This window comes from Centropristis striata, chromosome 19, assembly GCF_030273125.1.
Source record: "Centropristis striata isolate RG_2023a ecotype Rhode Island chromosome 19, C.striata_1.0, whole genome shotgun sequence".
NCBI lineage: Eukaryota > Metazoa > Chordata > Actinopteri > Perciformes > Serranidae > Centropristis > Centropristis striata.
In genome coordinates this window covers 21,932,418-21,949,442 of record NC_081535.1, presented here as the reverse complement: position 1 = coordinate 21,949,442, position 17,025 = coordinate 21,932,418, and the positions used below count along the sequence as shown (strand labels likewise).

Here is a 17,025-nt window from a genome sequence, read left to right as displayed (position 1 = left end):
TAAAAAAACACCACACAATTTGGATTACTCTAATAGATGTTTTTGGATGGAATAAAATGAAATATCTATATACAACACTTTTCCAACTGTCTACAGGTGCCATGGATATTAGAAAAAAAACATTGGGACACCACCTCACCACATGCATTTTTACAATCTCTATAACTTATTATTTTAAATGAGACATGTAGAATAAAATTATTTTTGACAGAAATATCACAATTTAATGCTTCGTTTTGGTAACTTTCTCTAACGGATACTTTCCATTTGAGGACTGCTGGACATAATTGACAAAGATGATGCTTGCTTTTAAAGTGTATTTCTACGATAAACTATTTTTCGCGATATATAATTAAGAAAACATACTTTTGGGGTTCACAGGGTTAAAATAAAAATGGCCAAATGGTTTCACAAGCGTATATACAGCGTTGTATCGATAATTCACTCAGTTACTCAAATAAAAAAAAATTTAAATTCAATTTTACACGGCTTGTTTTGTTAAGAAGAAGCCGACTGACAATCCGTTGCGTCATCACGTATTGACGTACATGACGTACTTCCTCTAAGTATCGGCATTGGGGAAAATAACATCGAAACGACCCCAGCCTCAAGTAAAATACCAAATACTCTGCGTCTTCAGCAACTTCTACCACCTTCGACGCTTTCATTGTAACAATTAACCACTTCAACACAAAATGGTAAGAACGTAACAGCTTTTTAATTGAATTATGTGACGTTTATCAGGCATTTTAACAGGTTAGCATGCTGTGCTAGGATTAGCTTGAGTTCACATGTGGCGAGGTGACGTGCTGCTCAACTCTGGTGTTGTTTACAGGGTTGACATTAAAACTAATAAACCTCCGCTGAAAAACGTGCAGTTAAAATTATGCATTTCTATTAAAGTTAGCTACTTGCTTAACATCCATATGGTTTGCTCATCAGATCTAGATGTCTGAACGTTGTTTATTCTACCGTCTTGGAAGTGCAACTTCCATGGGAATAGTCAACACTTGTATCCAGTTTAAATCTCGCTGATGGTGGGATAATAGGTTGTTTAGTATTAAATTAAAATCTAAATGAACTTGTTGGAGTCTAAAGAGATATTCCAACTTAATGGTTTTGTTGGCATTTGCGTTTTTCACATAAATAAACAAGGAATAGATCTATGGCTGGACTTAACATTTACTTTATTATTGATCAATCTGGAAATGTTTCGATCATTTCCATTTCAAATTGCTTGCTTGTGCAACCAGCAACCCCAAATCCAATTTAATTTAACTTTTAAAGCATCAAATGAACCACGCTTGAGGAGCGGCATTTTTAACCGAAAATTGACTGAAACAATTAATTAATTTTAGTTGTAAATCAATTATGAATTTGATAACTATTGCTTTAGCTCTCCTGTTAGTAACTTTAATGGCAGAAGATAAATGTAAAATTTGCAAATATAGCTAGACTCATTGGATGTCACGTTCTCAAACTTCCAACATAAACAGAGACAAAGACATATTTGTCCAAAGAGGGTCTGTATATTATGTAGCGTCCTCTAGTTTTTACTTGGAACATAAAACTATACGCTCTGCTCCAACCCTGTGCATTTATTTTACTTCGTAGTAAAGCTGACTTGAATTGCTTATGTGTATTTCCTTTTGTAGCCCCAGAACGAGCACATTGAGTTGCACCGCAAGCGGCATGGCTACCGCCTGGACCACCATGAAAAGAAAAGGAAGAAGGAGAGCCGTGAGGTTCATGAGCGGTCCCACAAAGCCAGGAAGCTGATTGGATTGAAGGCCAAACTGTACCACAAACAGAGACATGCGGAGAAGATCCAGATGAAGAAAACGTGAGTATACAAACAAAAACATCTCTGTATGTCCTTATAAATGTTAGTAAACAAACCAAAACCATAATGAGCAGCTAAATAACTCTCACTGTCTTTCAGCATCAAAATGCATGAACAGAGGAAAACCAAACAGAAGAACGATGATAAGACCCCAGAGGGAGCAGTGCCAGCCTACCTGTTGGACAGAGAGGGACAGTCCCGTGCTAAGGTCCTCTCCAACATGATCAAACAGAAGAGGAAAGAGAAGGCTGTAAGTACCAGCTGAAATCTGCTCGTTTCAGTTGTTGTCAAGTAGCATGCCACAGTGAAGATTTCCTGCTTTAATGCAAAACAGTTTTTAGTACATTTGGTACATAGATATGTGGAATTAACATAACTGGTTTCCAATCACACATGTGCAATGTCTTCTGCAGGGCAAATGGGAGGTGCCTCTGCCAAAGGTGCGTGCCCAGGGAGAGACAGAAGTGCTCAAAGTCATCAAAACTGGAAAGAGACAAAAGAAAGCCTGGAAGAGAATGGTCACTAAAGTTTGCTTCGTCGGCGACGGCTTCACCCGTAAACCTCCCAAATATGAGCGTTTCATCAGACCCATGGTAAGATCAGAGACAGTCTTGTTACAGTCTTGTCTACACTTAAACAAATCTGAAACACTTATTCTCACATGCATTCAAGATTAATGTTGAAGTTAAATTGATGATTTGTGTTTTAAATTGAGTACCCTACTTCTAAATGACCTCCCTGTCTTTATTCTACTTTTAGGGTTTGCGTTTTAAGAAGGCTCACGTCACACATCCAGAGCTAAAAGCCACATTCTGCCTCCCTATCCTCGGAGTGAAGAAGAATCCCTCCTCACCCCTTTACACATCTCTGGGAGTCATCACAAAAGGAACAGTCGTAGAGGTCAACGTCAGCGAGCTGGGCTTGGTTACACAAGGAGGAAAGGTTATCTGGGGTGAGTCATTTCTGTGTGAATCCATAAATCCGCTGGTCAGTGTATTTACATGCCCCACCGTAATGTGTCTGTTCCCTATTTTTGGAAATAATTCAGAAACAAATCTAGAAGAGCTTGAAAAGTGCTTGATGTGTGTCCATAGCTGACTAAAATGTATACATTTACTGTATATTGGTGTGGTAGGTGATAATGTTTTAACTTTAAATATTTTTTCTTACTTCCCAGGTAAATATGCCCAGGTGACAAATAACCCAGAGAACGATGGCTGCATTAATGCAGTCCTGCTGGTATAAGACTCTTGACCTTTTTATACAGACTGTGCTTGATAACTCTAGATTTACACGAGGAGTGTAACAACAACAACAACGAGCAGGAAGATGCAACAACCAATGGGCTCAAATCCAGGGAATGATATAAGATCCCTGATGCTGCACTTGGCAACACAACTGTTTTTGTAACAGAAGAAGAAAATGGGTGATTTCTGTGTTACATGTGATTATAAATAAACTTGATATGACTAAAACAGTTTGTCCTCTTATTTCCTTGCCTGTAATATACTTCATATAAACAGTTAAGATTGGTATTTGCTCCTGTAATAATTTGATTATTGCTTTTTATATGTGGTATTTATGATCAGAACTGAAGTTGGCATATTATTGAAATACTAACAGTTTTATAGCATTTTTTTGAGGCAGATGTTTGTCCTCTAAGGACATCAGAGCAACTTTTTTGAAGTGCACAAGGGTTACACTAAATAGGATAAAACCACCATGAACACAGCAAAACGGAAACCTATTTTCTGTAATAGATGGATGTCATATAATGAAGTGTTTATATTATGGTTTCAGACTTCTTTTTTCCCCCTTGCTCGTGTGTGAAGTGGAATAAAAACGAAAAGCATTCATAGCGATCTCACATTTCCGTTGGAGTGAAGTTCGTAAATGAGCTTTTAAAACATCTCAGAGATACAAGAAGACCAAAGAGCTGGGCAGCTGCACATTACATTTTGAAGCAAAATGCATAAAGTGTGTACTACTGGGTGGCATTACCAAGACAAAGAGCTCTAGTAGAGATGTTGCTGAATTAATTGATCTGTTGAGTTAAAAACGGTATATGTCTTGTGCTTTTTTTCTCTCCACTGAGCAAGAATCCTCAAATATTTGCTATAACCATTCTATTTCTATTTCATTCTATTCTACCACTCTATTTTTTTTATGAATAAGCTATTGAACTCCCAGTTTGTTTTTAGACATTGTAAAAAATGACAAACACACAATTTACCCAGTTTCATGGGAGTCTAAGGGTCAGAACAGCACAACAGCAGCATTTAGCTGTATTACTCAAACATTTACCGTAATCTTTTATTTTCATAGAAAGTCACAGCTAACATAAGGAGTGAAACTGCACTTGTTTTTTCGACCAAGCTTCCTTCCCGTCCCGGGTCACTGTGTGCACAATGTTGTTTGAGGGAGAAATGGGCAGGAAGCAGCTAACAATAGCTTTGTAGTTTCTCATAACACAGAACATCTGCAGCAGCAGGATAAATCTCATCAGTGGATCAAAACCAAACAGACTGAATCAGTCAAAAGAATCAGAACTAGATATTTTTTTCCAAAATCTGTCACTTAAAATGTCCACAACTTAAGATACACTGGAAAGGAAAACATGTCAGCAAAAAACAGCTAAGATGTTGTAAAAAAGTATCAATACTTTCACCACAAGTTAAAAAGTATTTTGTATTTGTGATACCGAAACCTTTAAAAAAAATCTGATTTTTGGCCCTCAGATAAAAAAATGTACAAGTAAATACAAATGTGTTGGTATCTTTTTTCTTTTCCTGCATTAGCATTATATCATTTTTTTTTAATTCTGGCACTGTAAAAAACTTAGTTACTTCATGTTCAGGGTCAGCTTTTCCCAGAAACCAGCTCATTAGGAGTAAGCTGCTTTTTAAATTGTCACTATGGTTCAAAACTTTTGAGCCGTGTGTGTGATGTGAAGCATGCAGCAGAAACACTGATAAAGATTCATATTTTATTTGTGATTTGTTTGTCTGGTGTGTTTTCAGCAGAAAAGCTCACTAGTGTTGGCTTTCAATCCACACAAACAATGCTCTTTCACAGTCCACTTAAAGCTCCTTCACCTGCAGGTGAGCAACTGAATAGAAAACATTTCATGACATTTTTGTTGTTGTTGTTGTTGTTGATTCAGAACCTGGCAGCAAACTGTCAGATTTTGAGAAACCAGCAAAACATTTCCTTCAATAAGAGTGTAGGGAAACGACTTCGTATGACTTTGTCCTCTAAAGGCAAATATACAACAGAGCATTTTTAAATCAAAGTAATTGGATAATCAACCACTCTGATGTACAATATTTTTAAAATTTAGTATTATAAATTGTCTGCATTTTTAAGAATGATTAAAAAAAAAAAAGTTTTGGTAAAATTAAACTTTCCATGTTGCATTACTATCCTGAGTTCATACAGTGTCCAAATGTAGCTACAGAGTCCAGTCATAGTGTAAAAAAAAAAATCAGAACTGTAAGGCAAAATTAAACCCAGAAATATTTCTCTATGGACAAATCCATATCAATTACAGTGTATATTACACATATACAACAGAATCATGTACCATATCAACAACATTTCATGTTAGAATTGTGTTGCTGCAGTGTAGAAAATGTTCATTGTAATATGATACATATAAACAGTGCACACCAAGGCAAACTTTGACTGTTGATGGACTTGTGTACAGTGGACTTAAGTGTAAAATAACTAAAAAAAAAATAAAGTTAAATTAGAAATAATTAAGGCAGGTGTTTCCACTATAGGGCTGCAATGGTCAGTCAACTAACTGATAAGTCGACTGACAGAAAAATATTTTAATCATCGATTCATTAAGGTAACCTTTTATGCAAAAATGGCAGAAAATGCTGTTTTCAGCCTCAAATATGGAGATTTCCTGCTTTCGTTTCAAATTATAATAAACAGAATATCTTTGGGTTTTCGATTGACAAAACAAGACATTTGAAAAGGCATCACCTTGGAGTTTGAGAAACTAGGATGGACATTTTTCACTATTTTCTGACATATTATAGACCAGATAATGAATCAAGAACATAATCTGCAGTTTAATCGATGATGAAAATAATTGCTAGGTGCAGCCCTATTCCAGTACTCCATATATAGAGTACACATTAAAAAAATCAAATGCACAACAGTGACATGCCGTAGTTTTACGGACAGAAGGACACCCTGTTAGTCATTTAGAAGCTGTCAGGAAAATGAAAGCGCCTTGGAGACTCTCACTGTGACATAAAGCTGAGATTAAGCTCCTTAATCACTTACAAAGGATGGCATTCCAGTCTTATTATTTTTTCATTCAGCTGGCGCCGTTCTCTTTCATCCGCCTCCGCATTCAGTGTAAGCGATATGCAACATTTGAGAAGGTCTGCTGAAATCCTCCACGTGGCCACAGGGTCAGACAGAGAATCCTCCACAGGGACCTGTTCAGAGTTCAGTCAGCTTGACTTCCTCTCTTTAGTCATTTGGCCACTGAGAGAATTTTTCTTTTTGTTTTTAAAAAGTGCACAGTGATTGAACGCAGCGTCCATCGGATGCTAACATTATGTGTAGTAGTCCAACTTGCTCTCTATCGTCTTACAGCCTTTGACAGAAAACACTCTCTCAGATTTAGGGAAGTACACTACATCTCTGGCCACCTGGTCCGCCACGTTCTTGTCTGGCGTAAGTCCTCTGGCTTTCATCTCGGCCATGGCACACTGGACGACGTGCCGGTACTCCAGAGGCAGAAAGGGGACAAAAAAGTCCACCAGGTTCTTGTCAATCAAACTTGTATGCCACAAGCCACCTACAAAAAAGGGAGTAATATTATCAGTAGTACAAAAATACACAGTCGTCAAATCTAGTTTCTGAAGCGTAATGCAAGACATTCCTTGATTTCATACTCACTTTTCTTGTTGTTGAACACTGCTAGAGAGAGCAATGTTTCCAGATCCCTCAGCTCGATTTCTTCTCGATCTCTTCCTGCTTTCCAGAAATCTAAAGCCGTCTGTGTGATGCTCTCCCCTCCAGCATTGCTAGGAAGGAGATTTGAAATAGGAAACATATTAGAATCGGTCTCTGATAGATTACATTTTGATTACATTATTTTTGTCCGCAAGAAGTGAATCTCAGAGACATTCAAAGTTTTAAACACAAAACAGTTGCTAAATGTCACTGCTCTGTTGAGTTTCCATTACAGAAATACTACCTACAACCCCCAACACATCAAGTTGTAACCAGCTATATCTCAAAGGCTGCAAACTGGTGCAAAACACTGTTCCATTGAATTAACTATGGACTAGTGCCTAGAACTTGTGGAGAACAGCAACAAACGTCTCCTCAACCAGAGCAAATAATAATAATAATAAATATAATAAACTCACGTTCAATACTCTTTTAGAATGACTTTTCATATCACTAAATTTAGGATGATGTTCTTGCATAATATTTTGCTGTTTAACTGCTTTTTATGCTTTTAATGTGCATCTTTAAACAGTGGTAATCTTTCCTTCACTGCTTTGATACCTTACTATGGTTCAAATTAAAATATTTGACGGATCAGATTTAGGGAATGCTTCGAGCTTTTCACCTGAGGAAGATGAAGATGGCTTTCCGATAAGAAACTCCATCCAGCTTGTCGTAGTAGTCCAGGTACGGCTTTATGCTGTCAATCAAGCCAGGATGCATCTTGTCCATCTCGTCAAAGATGAACATGGAGTGTGCACAGTTGGTGACATTACCTTTGATCCACTGCTGAAGCTGAGACTGAGGAGAACAGTAGCATATTCACATCAACGTCCAAACACAACAACATCACTGTGTGTCAACTGAAAGTATCTGGATTTGTCATCATACCTTGTAGGTATCAAATTGGCTCGCATGTGGGAAGTGAAGTTCAGATGTGAATATATGAACAAAGCTGCTGTCTATCCCCTCTTTGTAAACGCTGTTAGCGATCAGCTGGCTAACAAAGTTCTTCCCTGTGCCGGTCCATCCGTGCAGAGAGAGCACCAGGGGCTTCTTCGGATTCTCGTTGCTCATGAATCCATTTACAGCTTTCAGGATGATTCGTGACGCGATGTGCTGCCCAAACAGTTTGTTTTCCAGGTCGACTTCGAGAGCTAGAGAGTGCACAGCAGACAGTCAGAGTAGTACAATATTTGCCTCTTAAATCTAGTGGAGTAGAAGCTGCATGATTAAAATACAAGTAAAGTGCAGTGCTAAATAAATGGACTTAACTTGTTACTTTCCACCACTTTTTTTTTTTGTTGAGAAAACCACATCACTAAAAGCAGCCCTGTTTTCAGCTTTGTGGCAATACATTTCTCAGCTGTTGCAAGAGGGTTTTAAAAGAAGTACTAGGTGCCTAAGTAGATTCATTTTCTGAACACGTAGGGGAACATTGTTTATCAAAAACATTCAAAAGCAAAATATCTGGAGATGATTGGTTACAAGAGAGATATATATATATATATATATATATATATATATAAACACCTTTCTTGTATATATCTACGGGTAGGGGGGCCATCCATCCGGCTTTAGGCCGGACAGTCCGGCTTTTAAATGCCCTGTTCGGCTGCAGGTGCAGCCGACCCTTTTCGTGTCGTGAACTATCAACACATGGCTCATTTGAATATTCAAATGAACAACGCGCTCACGCAAAGTTGCTACCAAAGCAGCAAAGGCAAAGCAGCTATCGAGAGACATGCTAGCACTGACAAGCATCGAGCTAATCGGAGTACAACTCTGCTTAAAACCGGATCACACCAAACAAATATCTGCTTGCTTGTCCGCAAAGTGTCCTCCTTTTTGATGTGAAGGAAATGGCCACCCTACCGGGCGGTCAGAGGTCAAAATCATAGACTGTATAAAATAAATCAAATACACTGTTGCATATGCCGTTCGTTAGCCGCGAGCTAACATTAGCTAACAGTTAAAGTTGTTTTAATCACACTAAATTGTGACTTACTGTTTTGAATAACTTCCTGTTGCTAAACGCATGCCGCTTTCAAAATAAGAGTGCAGTGTGTTAACAGAATTGACCACAGAATTTACAAAAAGACTGTCAAAATAAGATGCCTTAAATAAATTATACAAGAACCCTTATTCTCCTTTAAAATAAATCTTAAAATAGCCAATGATTAAGTTCAGTGTATATGATGGAATAGTGGAATTAGATCTGTGGGAGGTCACCAAATTTGGGCTTTTATGGGAAAAAACACTGGCTGGCTGCTCCATGTCCTAGTGGAAAGCATGTTGACAGCAATTAAAATGACACAATATTGGATAACAAAGATTTTATAACACGGGATCTCCCGACTGTGAAAAATGTTATGTGAGGTGTTTGCTCTCATTTAGTTCTCAAAGTGCACAAGATTGATGCATTTTATTTTACAAGGAGATGTTTCTTTACCTGCTTGACTGTTTTGACTGAGACTCCAATCTTCCTCAGAAGTGTCATTACTAGTCCTTAAATTAAATTCAATATGGACGTGGACTTAAAATCATTGTTTTATTTTATGGCCTTGATACCCTGGCTTTTGGCCTTTGTGCCCTCAAAAAAATTGACAACACAAAAGGCCAAGTGGCCTTGCCTCTAAAATGACGAAATTCTAGGCCTGGCAGGTACTCAGACTTTTCAGACCCCCCCAGCCAGGAACTTCTGCCATGGAGAAGTTTGTTCGCCGGTTCTACAGGACCAATTCAGCCAGAAGAATTAAATGTTCAAAAGGGGGCTGTGAATTGTGCAAATAAATTGTAAATTACAACTAAAGCAAATTGAATCTGTTTTTTAGTTATCTATAGTAATGATAGTGGTCAAAATTATGTGAAATTGCACAGTTTTTGGTAAAAAAAAAAAGCTTTTAAAAAAAATGTAAGGTCGAGGAATGCTAACCCCGCTGCTTCAGCTGCCCACCCCCTTAGAACCTCTAAAAACCCAGGGAAAACCCCGATGGCCTATGTCACGTGTGTGACTTAAGCGGATTTATTATGCCCAAGTCAAAATAAATTGTGACTTAGGCAATTTTTTGAACATGCCTTTGTGACTTAAGCAAGATATGGTAACTCTCTACTCTAAGGTATCTACATGAGAATGTCATTAACATGACATGGGATGTGAACATTAATGACACTTTGAAGTAACATTAATGCTCACAATACTTGTCATGTCAAGTTTCTGACAGGCTTGTGTGACTCTTATCTTGCTCAAGTCACAAAGGCATGTTCAAAAAATTGCGTAAGTCATTTATTGCTCTTAAGTTACAGAGTGAAATGATCAATAAATGTCATATGTTACACTTTTGGTGAAGTTTCTTGTGTTTCCTGCAAAACTTGAAAAATGAGTTAGGCGATTATTTTAACAGGGTGACGATATTTGCAAAAACAAAGGTTAAAGTGCAGTGCTTAGGTAAATAGCCTATACTTGTCTTGTTACTTTCCACCACTGTATAGAGGTGGCCTTCGTTTCAGACAAGGTAACCCATTAAAACCCGAATCTGACTGACATCTTGACCTGCAATGCTGCGATGGGTGTCTAAAATGGCTAAACTTTGTTCACTATTGTCGAGTATTTTAATTTCCCATTTAGGTTTCGGTTTTGAGAGTAAAAACACAAGCCATGGATGGCACTTTCACTGCCACCGTCGTCTAGACTGCACGTTAAGTGTAAATAATTAACGTTGCAGATGTTGTCCCTTTAAAACAAATTGCATAGGTTTCTTTACACTTTCTTCACATGCTCACCTGTTGCATTAAAGGCTATCCATTTGGAATCGCAACTTTCGTGTAAATAATTGTAGATCGTCCGCCCCAGAGCCGCACCGATACCTAGCACCACTGTTGTTGTGATTGGCTCAAACGCGTAAACCAGCACGCTGGCTGACGAAAAGACGTACAACAACAAACACAAGTGTGCCGATTTCATCGTCGAAACCGTTTAATTCCCGACACCAGTCGTCGTTGCGAATTAAAAACAACCATAACACCACGATACAAACCGCGCTACAGCAGCATGCTAACTAGCTAGCTTTCTAACAACGGGTAACTTCCGTACACGTCATGAAGACGTAACAAACGCGACGAGCATCACAAATGTTTGATAAGTTTGATGCTAAATATATATAAATATTACATTACAGTTGGCTTTATGCAACTTAACACATATCAGACACTTGTATAGCTAACTTGCAATGCAACCGGTGTAGCTAAAGTTAAACCGTTACCTGATGTTAGCTAGTTTACAGTGTGGAGACACCCATGTGAGCTAGGTATCCGTGTGTTACCTGTCTTGTTGAAAGAAATCCACTCGGGTCGACAGCATTCATGGAAATAGTAGAAAATGTTCTGGTAGCTGGCTAAAAACCCGGTCAGAGCCGCAGCCATGCCCACCGCTATGCTGGTGCTGATGGGCTCGATCGCCTCTGTTTTGCCGGCGGAGCAGGTAAGAATCCACAGCAGCAGGAGGTGTCGCTTCCTCGGGTCCATTTCTGCGGAACCACCGCTTAATCAAACTTGGATAAAATGGGAAAAAAGGGAAAAACTCAGCGTGCCCACGCCAAATTGTTTGCTGAGGAGGACTGAGTCAACACAGTGTTGGACTGCTGCCAGTGGGGGCGCTGTGGTCGCCATGCAACACGCTGAGTGTACGTGACGTCAGAGTCCAAAGGTGGCAGTCATCTGAGGATAAATGGATCCTTAATACTATTCACAATGAATTTAACTTTTGAATCTATTAAAACTATAAATAATGATAAATGTATACATAAATCCATTGTAACATAAGTGTCATTTAGAGACATTTAAGCAGATGTCTTTTGCCCTGTGACTACTCATTTTCATTAATTAACAAGGTTTTTGGAGTTTTTTTTGTATCATTTATTTATGCTCCTGCACCTGATTTGTATCTATTCAATTTGTTATATATGCGTGGAAGTGAGTAGATATACATTTGTATATGTTATTTCATATATGTAATTTTATATTATTTATTGTATTTTATTTTCATGATTTTATTTAATTAAGGTCTCTCTTGTGTTTATCCAAGTTTATCCAAGTACTAAACTTTTTTGGAACTTTTTCTTGTCCACTGGAGAGATGTGTCATAATATGCTTCTTTATATCAAATCAAATCAATCAAAATTAAATAAAATATCAGTTAGTCTGGTAGAATCTCTTGAAGAATGAGACAGCCTGTATATGTATGTATATATATATATATATTAAGAGTAACTTAATTGTTGTGTTTATGTATAATGTCACTGTTCCAGTGTGAAAATGTATTAAAATAAAACATTTTTTTTTTAAAAAGGAAAGAAGAAGGAAGAAAAATAATGAGGCCTGTAGTCTAAAACTTTCTCGAAATAATTACTTAATATCTCAAAAATAATAGTTCAGTAACTCAAAATAATGAATAAACTTGAAATGATGAGTCAGTAGCCTATATCAAAATAATATAAATAATAGGTATCACAAAATAATCATAAACCTTCTATTTAAGTAATTAATAATTTGGTAGCCTATCCCAGAATAATGGCTTATAACTCACAATAATGCATCTCAAGAAATTTTCTCAAAATCTCAAAAACTTCACTTGAATTAATGAGTTATTTTCTCAAAATAAGGAGATCCTCTAATGAACTTCCAAAAGAGTTGAATCCAGTGATAAAACATAGAGGAAGAGGTAAGCTCAACATCCTCAAATCCAACAATTGTGTTAACATAACAGGAATTATTGGCTACACAAACAATCTAAAGGCATGTTTATTACTAATGTTAGGATGATACATATAGTATAAATATTTCCAATATTTAGCTTGACTTTTTCATTCATTTGGCTGAGAGTGTTTTAAAAAGAGCACATTATGCATCCATCACATGTTGGCATTATGTGTAGTTGTGCAACCTTCTACATATAGTTTTGCAGCCTTGGGCGGAGAACACCTCCTCAGATTTGGGAAAATATATTAAATCTTTGGCCACCTGATCTGCCACATTCAGGTCTGGCTGAAGTCCTCTTGCTCTCATCTCGACCATGGCACACTGGACAACATGTCGATACTCCAGAGGCAGAAATGGGACAAAGAAGTCCACCAAGTTCTTGTCAATCAAACTTGAATGCCACAAGCCACCTGAAGAGGGAGATTGAGAGATATTGCCAGTAGAGGGAAAAATCAAGGTAACAGAACAGAAACTATTTTTGTGTGACAAAAAGTCTACTCACTGTTCTTGTTGTTAAATGCCGACACAGAGAGCAATGTTTCCAGGTCTTTTAGCCTGATCTCTTCTCGATCTTGTCCGTTTCTCCAGAAATCTAAAGCTGTCTGAGTAATGCTCTCCCCTCCAGCGTTACTGGAACGAAGATCAGAAACAGGAAACATATTAGATTTATGTATAGATACACAGATATTTGCTCTATATTATCACCCTTTGCCTTTAAGCCTTATGCCCTGATCATTTTGGCTGGGTTACAGCGTGAGGCATTAATTTTTGCAGGAACTTTTCTTTTTAGTAAAATCTTTTAAATCCATTGTCATTAACCCTACTACAAAAAAGGCCATGCACACAACAACTGCTATTAAATCACCATACATCAATATTTTTTTCAGATTTATTTTCATAAATCTCTGAAGCAACTTCAGACTTGTTCAAAACTGCCAAACATTAAATCATTTTCAGAATTTTAACCCTTTATATGCCGGTTTATATATTTGAATTTTTCCCAAATTTCTTACAAAAAAACACAAAAGATGATTTTCTTCCCCATAAAATAAATAGTAGAGAGCTGGGGTTTTGGTTTCTTGGAAATGGCGAAGATTAGCAACAAAATTGATTTGATTGCATTAGTATGTTTTATGTAGTGCCAGATCAATTTGAAAATGATTTAATGTTTGGTAGTTTTCAACAAGTCTGAAGTTGTTTAAGAGATTTATGAAAAAAAATCAGAATGATGTATGGTGATTTAACCCATTGAAGCCTGGAAAGCGGATACGTCGTTTTGTAGTATTTGTATAAGCTCTGAAATACTTTTTGAATTTCATTTCTATCTGCTACAGAGGCTGAAAAATCTATTATTTAGTAGAAGCATTGACACTTCTGTTGAATTTCAAGAAAAACTTCAGGTTTTAGAGGCTGATTTTAAAATCGGCCGGAGGTTTTACAGGCGTTTCAGGCGTCAATGGGTTAATAGGAGTTTTAGTAGTGTGCATGGCTTTTTCACAACTTGTAAAAAAACACCTTCCTCCCAGTGCTCCTCCCTCTCCATATAGAGGTTTGAGTCAATTAATAGATATTTGAAATTCCTCAAGAACTACTGTCACGAGGGTTTGGCCGATGGCTGGCATTCCTCAACCAGTTTATGCAACAACGTGATTTTGAAGCTCCACCCTCCATCCACACCTACACCTGGGCACAGATATGCTGCGGGATTTATTTAGTGCTTAAAAAATAACAGTTTAATTTAATGGAGCACAGACTGATTTTGTGATCACAACTGTCGGCTATCACATCAACAAATCTAGTAAAAGTAGAAGAAGAGAATTAGTTCAAAACTTTTAAGAGTGCACTTATTTCCTGGTAACTTTCAAGGCTATCCACAACCTCGCCCCCCCATATCTGTCCGACCTCCTCCATGTTCCCACTCCCTCCCGCTCCCTCAGATCCTCTTCCTCATTACACCTCTGTCCCCTCTGCCCGTCTCACCACCATGGGGAGCAGAGCATTCAGCCGCTCTGCTCCCCGCCTCTGGAACTCACTACCACCCCAACTCAGGAACATTGACTCACTCCCCCATTTCAAATCACAAATCAAAACAAATCTGTTTAAAACTGCCTATTCCCTCTGACGACAATTACCCTGTCCATATCTATTGTATTGTATTGTTATTAATTCTGTGTATTTTATTGTATTTTATTGCTGTATCTTTTCTATCTTTTTTGTACGGTGTCCTTGAGTGCCAAGAAAGGCGCCTCCAAATAAAATGTATTATTATTATTATTATTATTATTATTATTATTAATAAAGTCTATGCAAGGTAATAATTTTTAGTGAAACAATGAAAAAATGACACACATCCTTTTATTATTAATGTTGGCCCCTGTAGTGGGTTTGTGTCCATATAATTTGAGTAGTTTGGATGACCAGCACAGACGATATAATCGTCACATTGTCATATACCAATTTGGTAGACAATGTCCAACCCAAATGATCATGATTGTGGTTTTTACTTTTCACCTGCAGATTGACACCTTCTGTCGCCAAACGAAAAATTCTGATTGCTCAAACAAATCAAAGCTTTCATGCTTTCACCTGAGGAAGATGAAGATGGCTTTTCGATAAGAAACTCCATCCAGCTTGCTGTGGTACCCCAGGAACGGCTTTATGGTGTCAATCAAGCCAGGATGCATCTGGTCCATCTCGTCAAAGATGAACATGGAGCGTGCACAGCTGGTAACATTGCCTTTGATCCGCTGCTGTAACTCAGCCTTAGAAGAAACAATAATATATTTGATTTATATAAGAGGCCAAACAGAGCTGTCACTGTGTATGAATTGTGTCGGTAACGCTTTATATTAAGGTCCTTGTAATAACCATTAATTAACAAGTAATAAGGCCCTTGGAAGTCCTTACAAGATGCTTATTAACATTACTGTGTGTTTATAAGCCTATATAAGTGTTAATAATGCCATTAAAATACAGTTAATAGCAGGCTGTAAGAGATGTATAATAAGAACATTAATAAAAGCCTCATGAGTATCTTATAATTCTTCATAATAGCATTACAAACACCCATAACCCACCCATTATGTCTTTGCCATGCCTTTATTAATATTTTGTTTGCTTATTGATATTAAAATATACTTTATTGCTCATCTATTATAAGTTAACTATGAACAGTTAACTATGCTTTTTGCAGCTAAATTGATCTAAAGCGAGAACAATGCCTTATTGCTTGTTAGTTAATGGTTATTACAAGGACCTTAATATAAAGCGTTACCATTGTGTCTACTTTTTAACAAACCTTGTAGATATCAAATTTACTTTGATGCGAATAGTGAAGTTCAGATGTGAGAACATGAACAAAGCTGCTGTCCTCTCCATTCTTGTAAATGTTTTTAGCAATCAGCTTACTGACAAAGTTCTTCCCTGTGCCGGTCCGTCCGTGCAGAGAGAGCACCAGGGGCTTCTTCGGGTTCTCATCGCTCATGAATCCACTCACAGCTTTCAGGATGATGCCTGACGCAATGTGCTGTCCGAACAGTTTGCTTTCCAGGTCAGCCTCGAGACCTATAGAGAGTGCACAGCAGAGAGTCAACAGGAGAGATACAACTACACTGAACAAGTTATGACAAGAACAGAACAGCTCACAGACAGGGCTTTGGAGACATGGACATGGATATTTAATACAATTTTAAAAAATCACATAAAGTAGGCTAGCTTACCTAAATTTTACCTAAACAAGCTTTCATATCCTCAAACTTTGATTCATCAACCTGTCTTTGATACTGACATTTGATTTTCGTTTTAAGCCACTTAAGTCGCGCTTTAATTACAAGCAGCACTTAAATACAAGTTGGAAATGTCCACAGTAGTTTTTCAATTTTAATATTGTATTGTGTTATGGCCCAGATTCAGACCAGTCAGCCTGTTCAGTAGGTATGAGAGCTCTAAACTTTGTTTGTAAAAGTAGATTTTCAGGTGTTTGTCCCTTAAGTTTGATTCAACCGAACTCTCTAAAGACAGCACAACTGTCTTCACATGTACACGTCTCACATTATTACCTGATGCATTGAATGATATCCACGTCGAATCACAACTTTCCTCTGGATTGAAGATCTTCCTCAATAGGTTCTTAAAATCCTGAAACGGACTGAACGTATTCACCACGACACTGGCTGTCAAAATTATGTGCAACAACATATATAATTGTAATGCTTTCATCTTTGGAACCACTTAATTCCTGGAGTCAGCAGCTGTTATATGGTTCAACAATGTTTACACGGTACACCCCACTGATTCAACAGTGGTAACTTCCGCAATATAAACTGGTCGAGCAACAAAAACAAGTCCATTCAACGCCGCTCTATGACTGCAAAAACCCTCGCTAATTAAAAGTCCTCGCTCATTTAAAACCTCGCTCATTTAAGTGAGATATCCATCACTGTGGC

The 17,025-nt window shown here is 37.6% G+C and overlaps 3 protein-coding genes across 4 annotated transcripts; 1 reads left to right on the top strand and 2 right to left on the bottom strand.

Annotated features, from left to right (window-relative positions):
* Positions 1-541: 541 nt before the first annotated feature.
* On the top strand, positions 542-3,318 carry nsa2 (NSA2 ribosome biogenesis homolog (S. cerevisiae)). Its single transcript, XM_059357735.1, has 6 exons — positions 542-698; positions 1,656-1,843; positions 1,943-2,093; positions 2,257-2,436; positions 2,603-2,795; positions 3,021-3,318. Exons 1-6 carry the CDS (start codon positions 696-698, stop codon positions 3,086-3,088), a joined length of 783 nt encoding a protein of 260 aa, XP_059213718.1. The 5' UTR covers positions 542-695; the 3' UTR covers positions 3,089-3,318.
* A 1,497-nt stretch (positions 3,319-4,815) lies between these two features.
* On the bottom strand, positions 4,816-11,461 carry LOC131992676 (torsin-1A-like). Of its 2 annotated transcripts, none has more exons than XM_059358314.1 (5): positions 11,146-11,461; positions 7,715-7,980; positions 7,449-7,624; positions 6,767-6,894; positions 4,816-6,665 (listed from the first exon to the last, which is right to left on the bottom strand). In XM_059358314.1, exons 1-5 carry the CDS (start codon positions 11,345-11,347, stop codon positions 6,421-6,423), a joined length of 1,017 nt encoding a protein of 338 aa, XP_059214297.1. In that variant the 5' UTR covers positions 11,348-11,461; the 3' UTR covers positions 4,816-6,420. The 2 variants fall into 2 exon arrangements, with proteins under 2 accessions (XP_059214297.1, XP_059214298.1); XM_059358315.1 differs by lacking the exon at positions 11,146-11,461 and adding an exon at positions 10,607-10,939.
* Positions 11,462-12,449: 988 nt separating this feature from the next.
* Positions 12,450-17,003, bottom strand: LOC131992627 (torsin-1A-like). Its single transcript, XM_059358253.1, has 5 exons — positions 16,639-17,003; positions 15,879-16,144; positions 15,167-15,342; positions 13,083-13,210; positions 12,450-12,990 (listed from the first exon to the last, which is right to left on the bottom strand). Exons 1-5 carry the CDS (start codon positions 16,796-16,798, stop codon positions 12,746-12,748), a joined length of 975 nt encoding a protein of 324 aa, XP_059214236.1. The 5' UTR covers positions 16,799-17,003; the 3' UTR covers positions 12,450-12,745.
* Between the last annotated feature and the right edge of the window lie 22 nt (positions 17,004-17,025).

Excerpts from the sequence above, each read along its gene's own strand:
- nsa2 (XM_059357735.1), top strand. Across the intron at positions 1,844-1,942 it reads AAGATCCAGATGAAGAAAAC|CATCAAAATGCATGAACAGA; the intron begins GTGAGTATACAA and ends ACTGTCTTTCAG. Across the intron at positions 2,437-2,602 it reads AGCGTTTCATCAGACCCATG|GGTTTGCGTTTTAAGAAGGC; the intron begins GTAAGATCAGAG and ends TTCTACTTTTAG.
- LOC131992676 (XM_059358314.1), bottom strand. The coding sequence starts at position 11,347 with ATGGACCCGAGGAAGCGACACCTCCTGCTGCTGTGGATTCTTACCTGC. Across the intron at positions 7,981-11,145 it reads GATTTCTTTCAACAAGACAG|CTCTCGAAGTCGACCTGGAA; the intron begins GTAACACACGGA and ends TGCACTCTCTAG. Across the intron at positions 6,895-7,448 it reads GCCATCTTCATCTTCCTCAG|CAATGCTGGAGGGGAGAGCA; the intron begins GTGAAAAGCTCG and ends TCTCCTTCCTAG.
- LOC131992627 (XM_059358253.1), bottom strand. The coding sequence starts at position 16,798 with ATGAAAGCATTACAATTATATATGTTGTTGCACATAATTTTGACAGCC. Across the intron at positions 13,211-15,166 it reads GCCATCTTCATCTTCCTCAG|TAACGCTGGAGGGGAGAGCA; the intron begins GTGAAAGCATGA and ends TCTTCGTTCCAG. Across the intron at positions 12,991-13,082 it reads GGCATTTAACAACAAGAACA|GTGGCTTGTGGCATTCAAGT; the intron begins GTGAGTAGACTT and ends CTCCCTCTTCAG.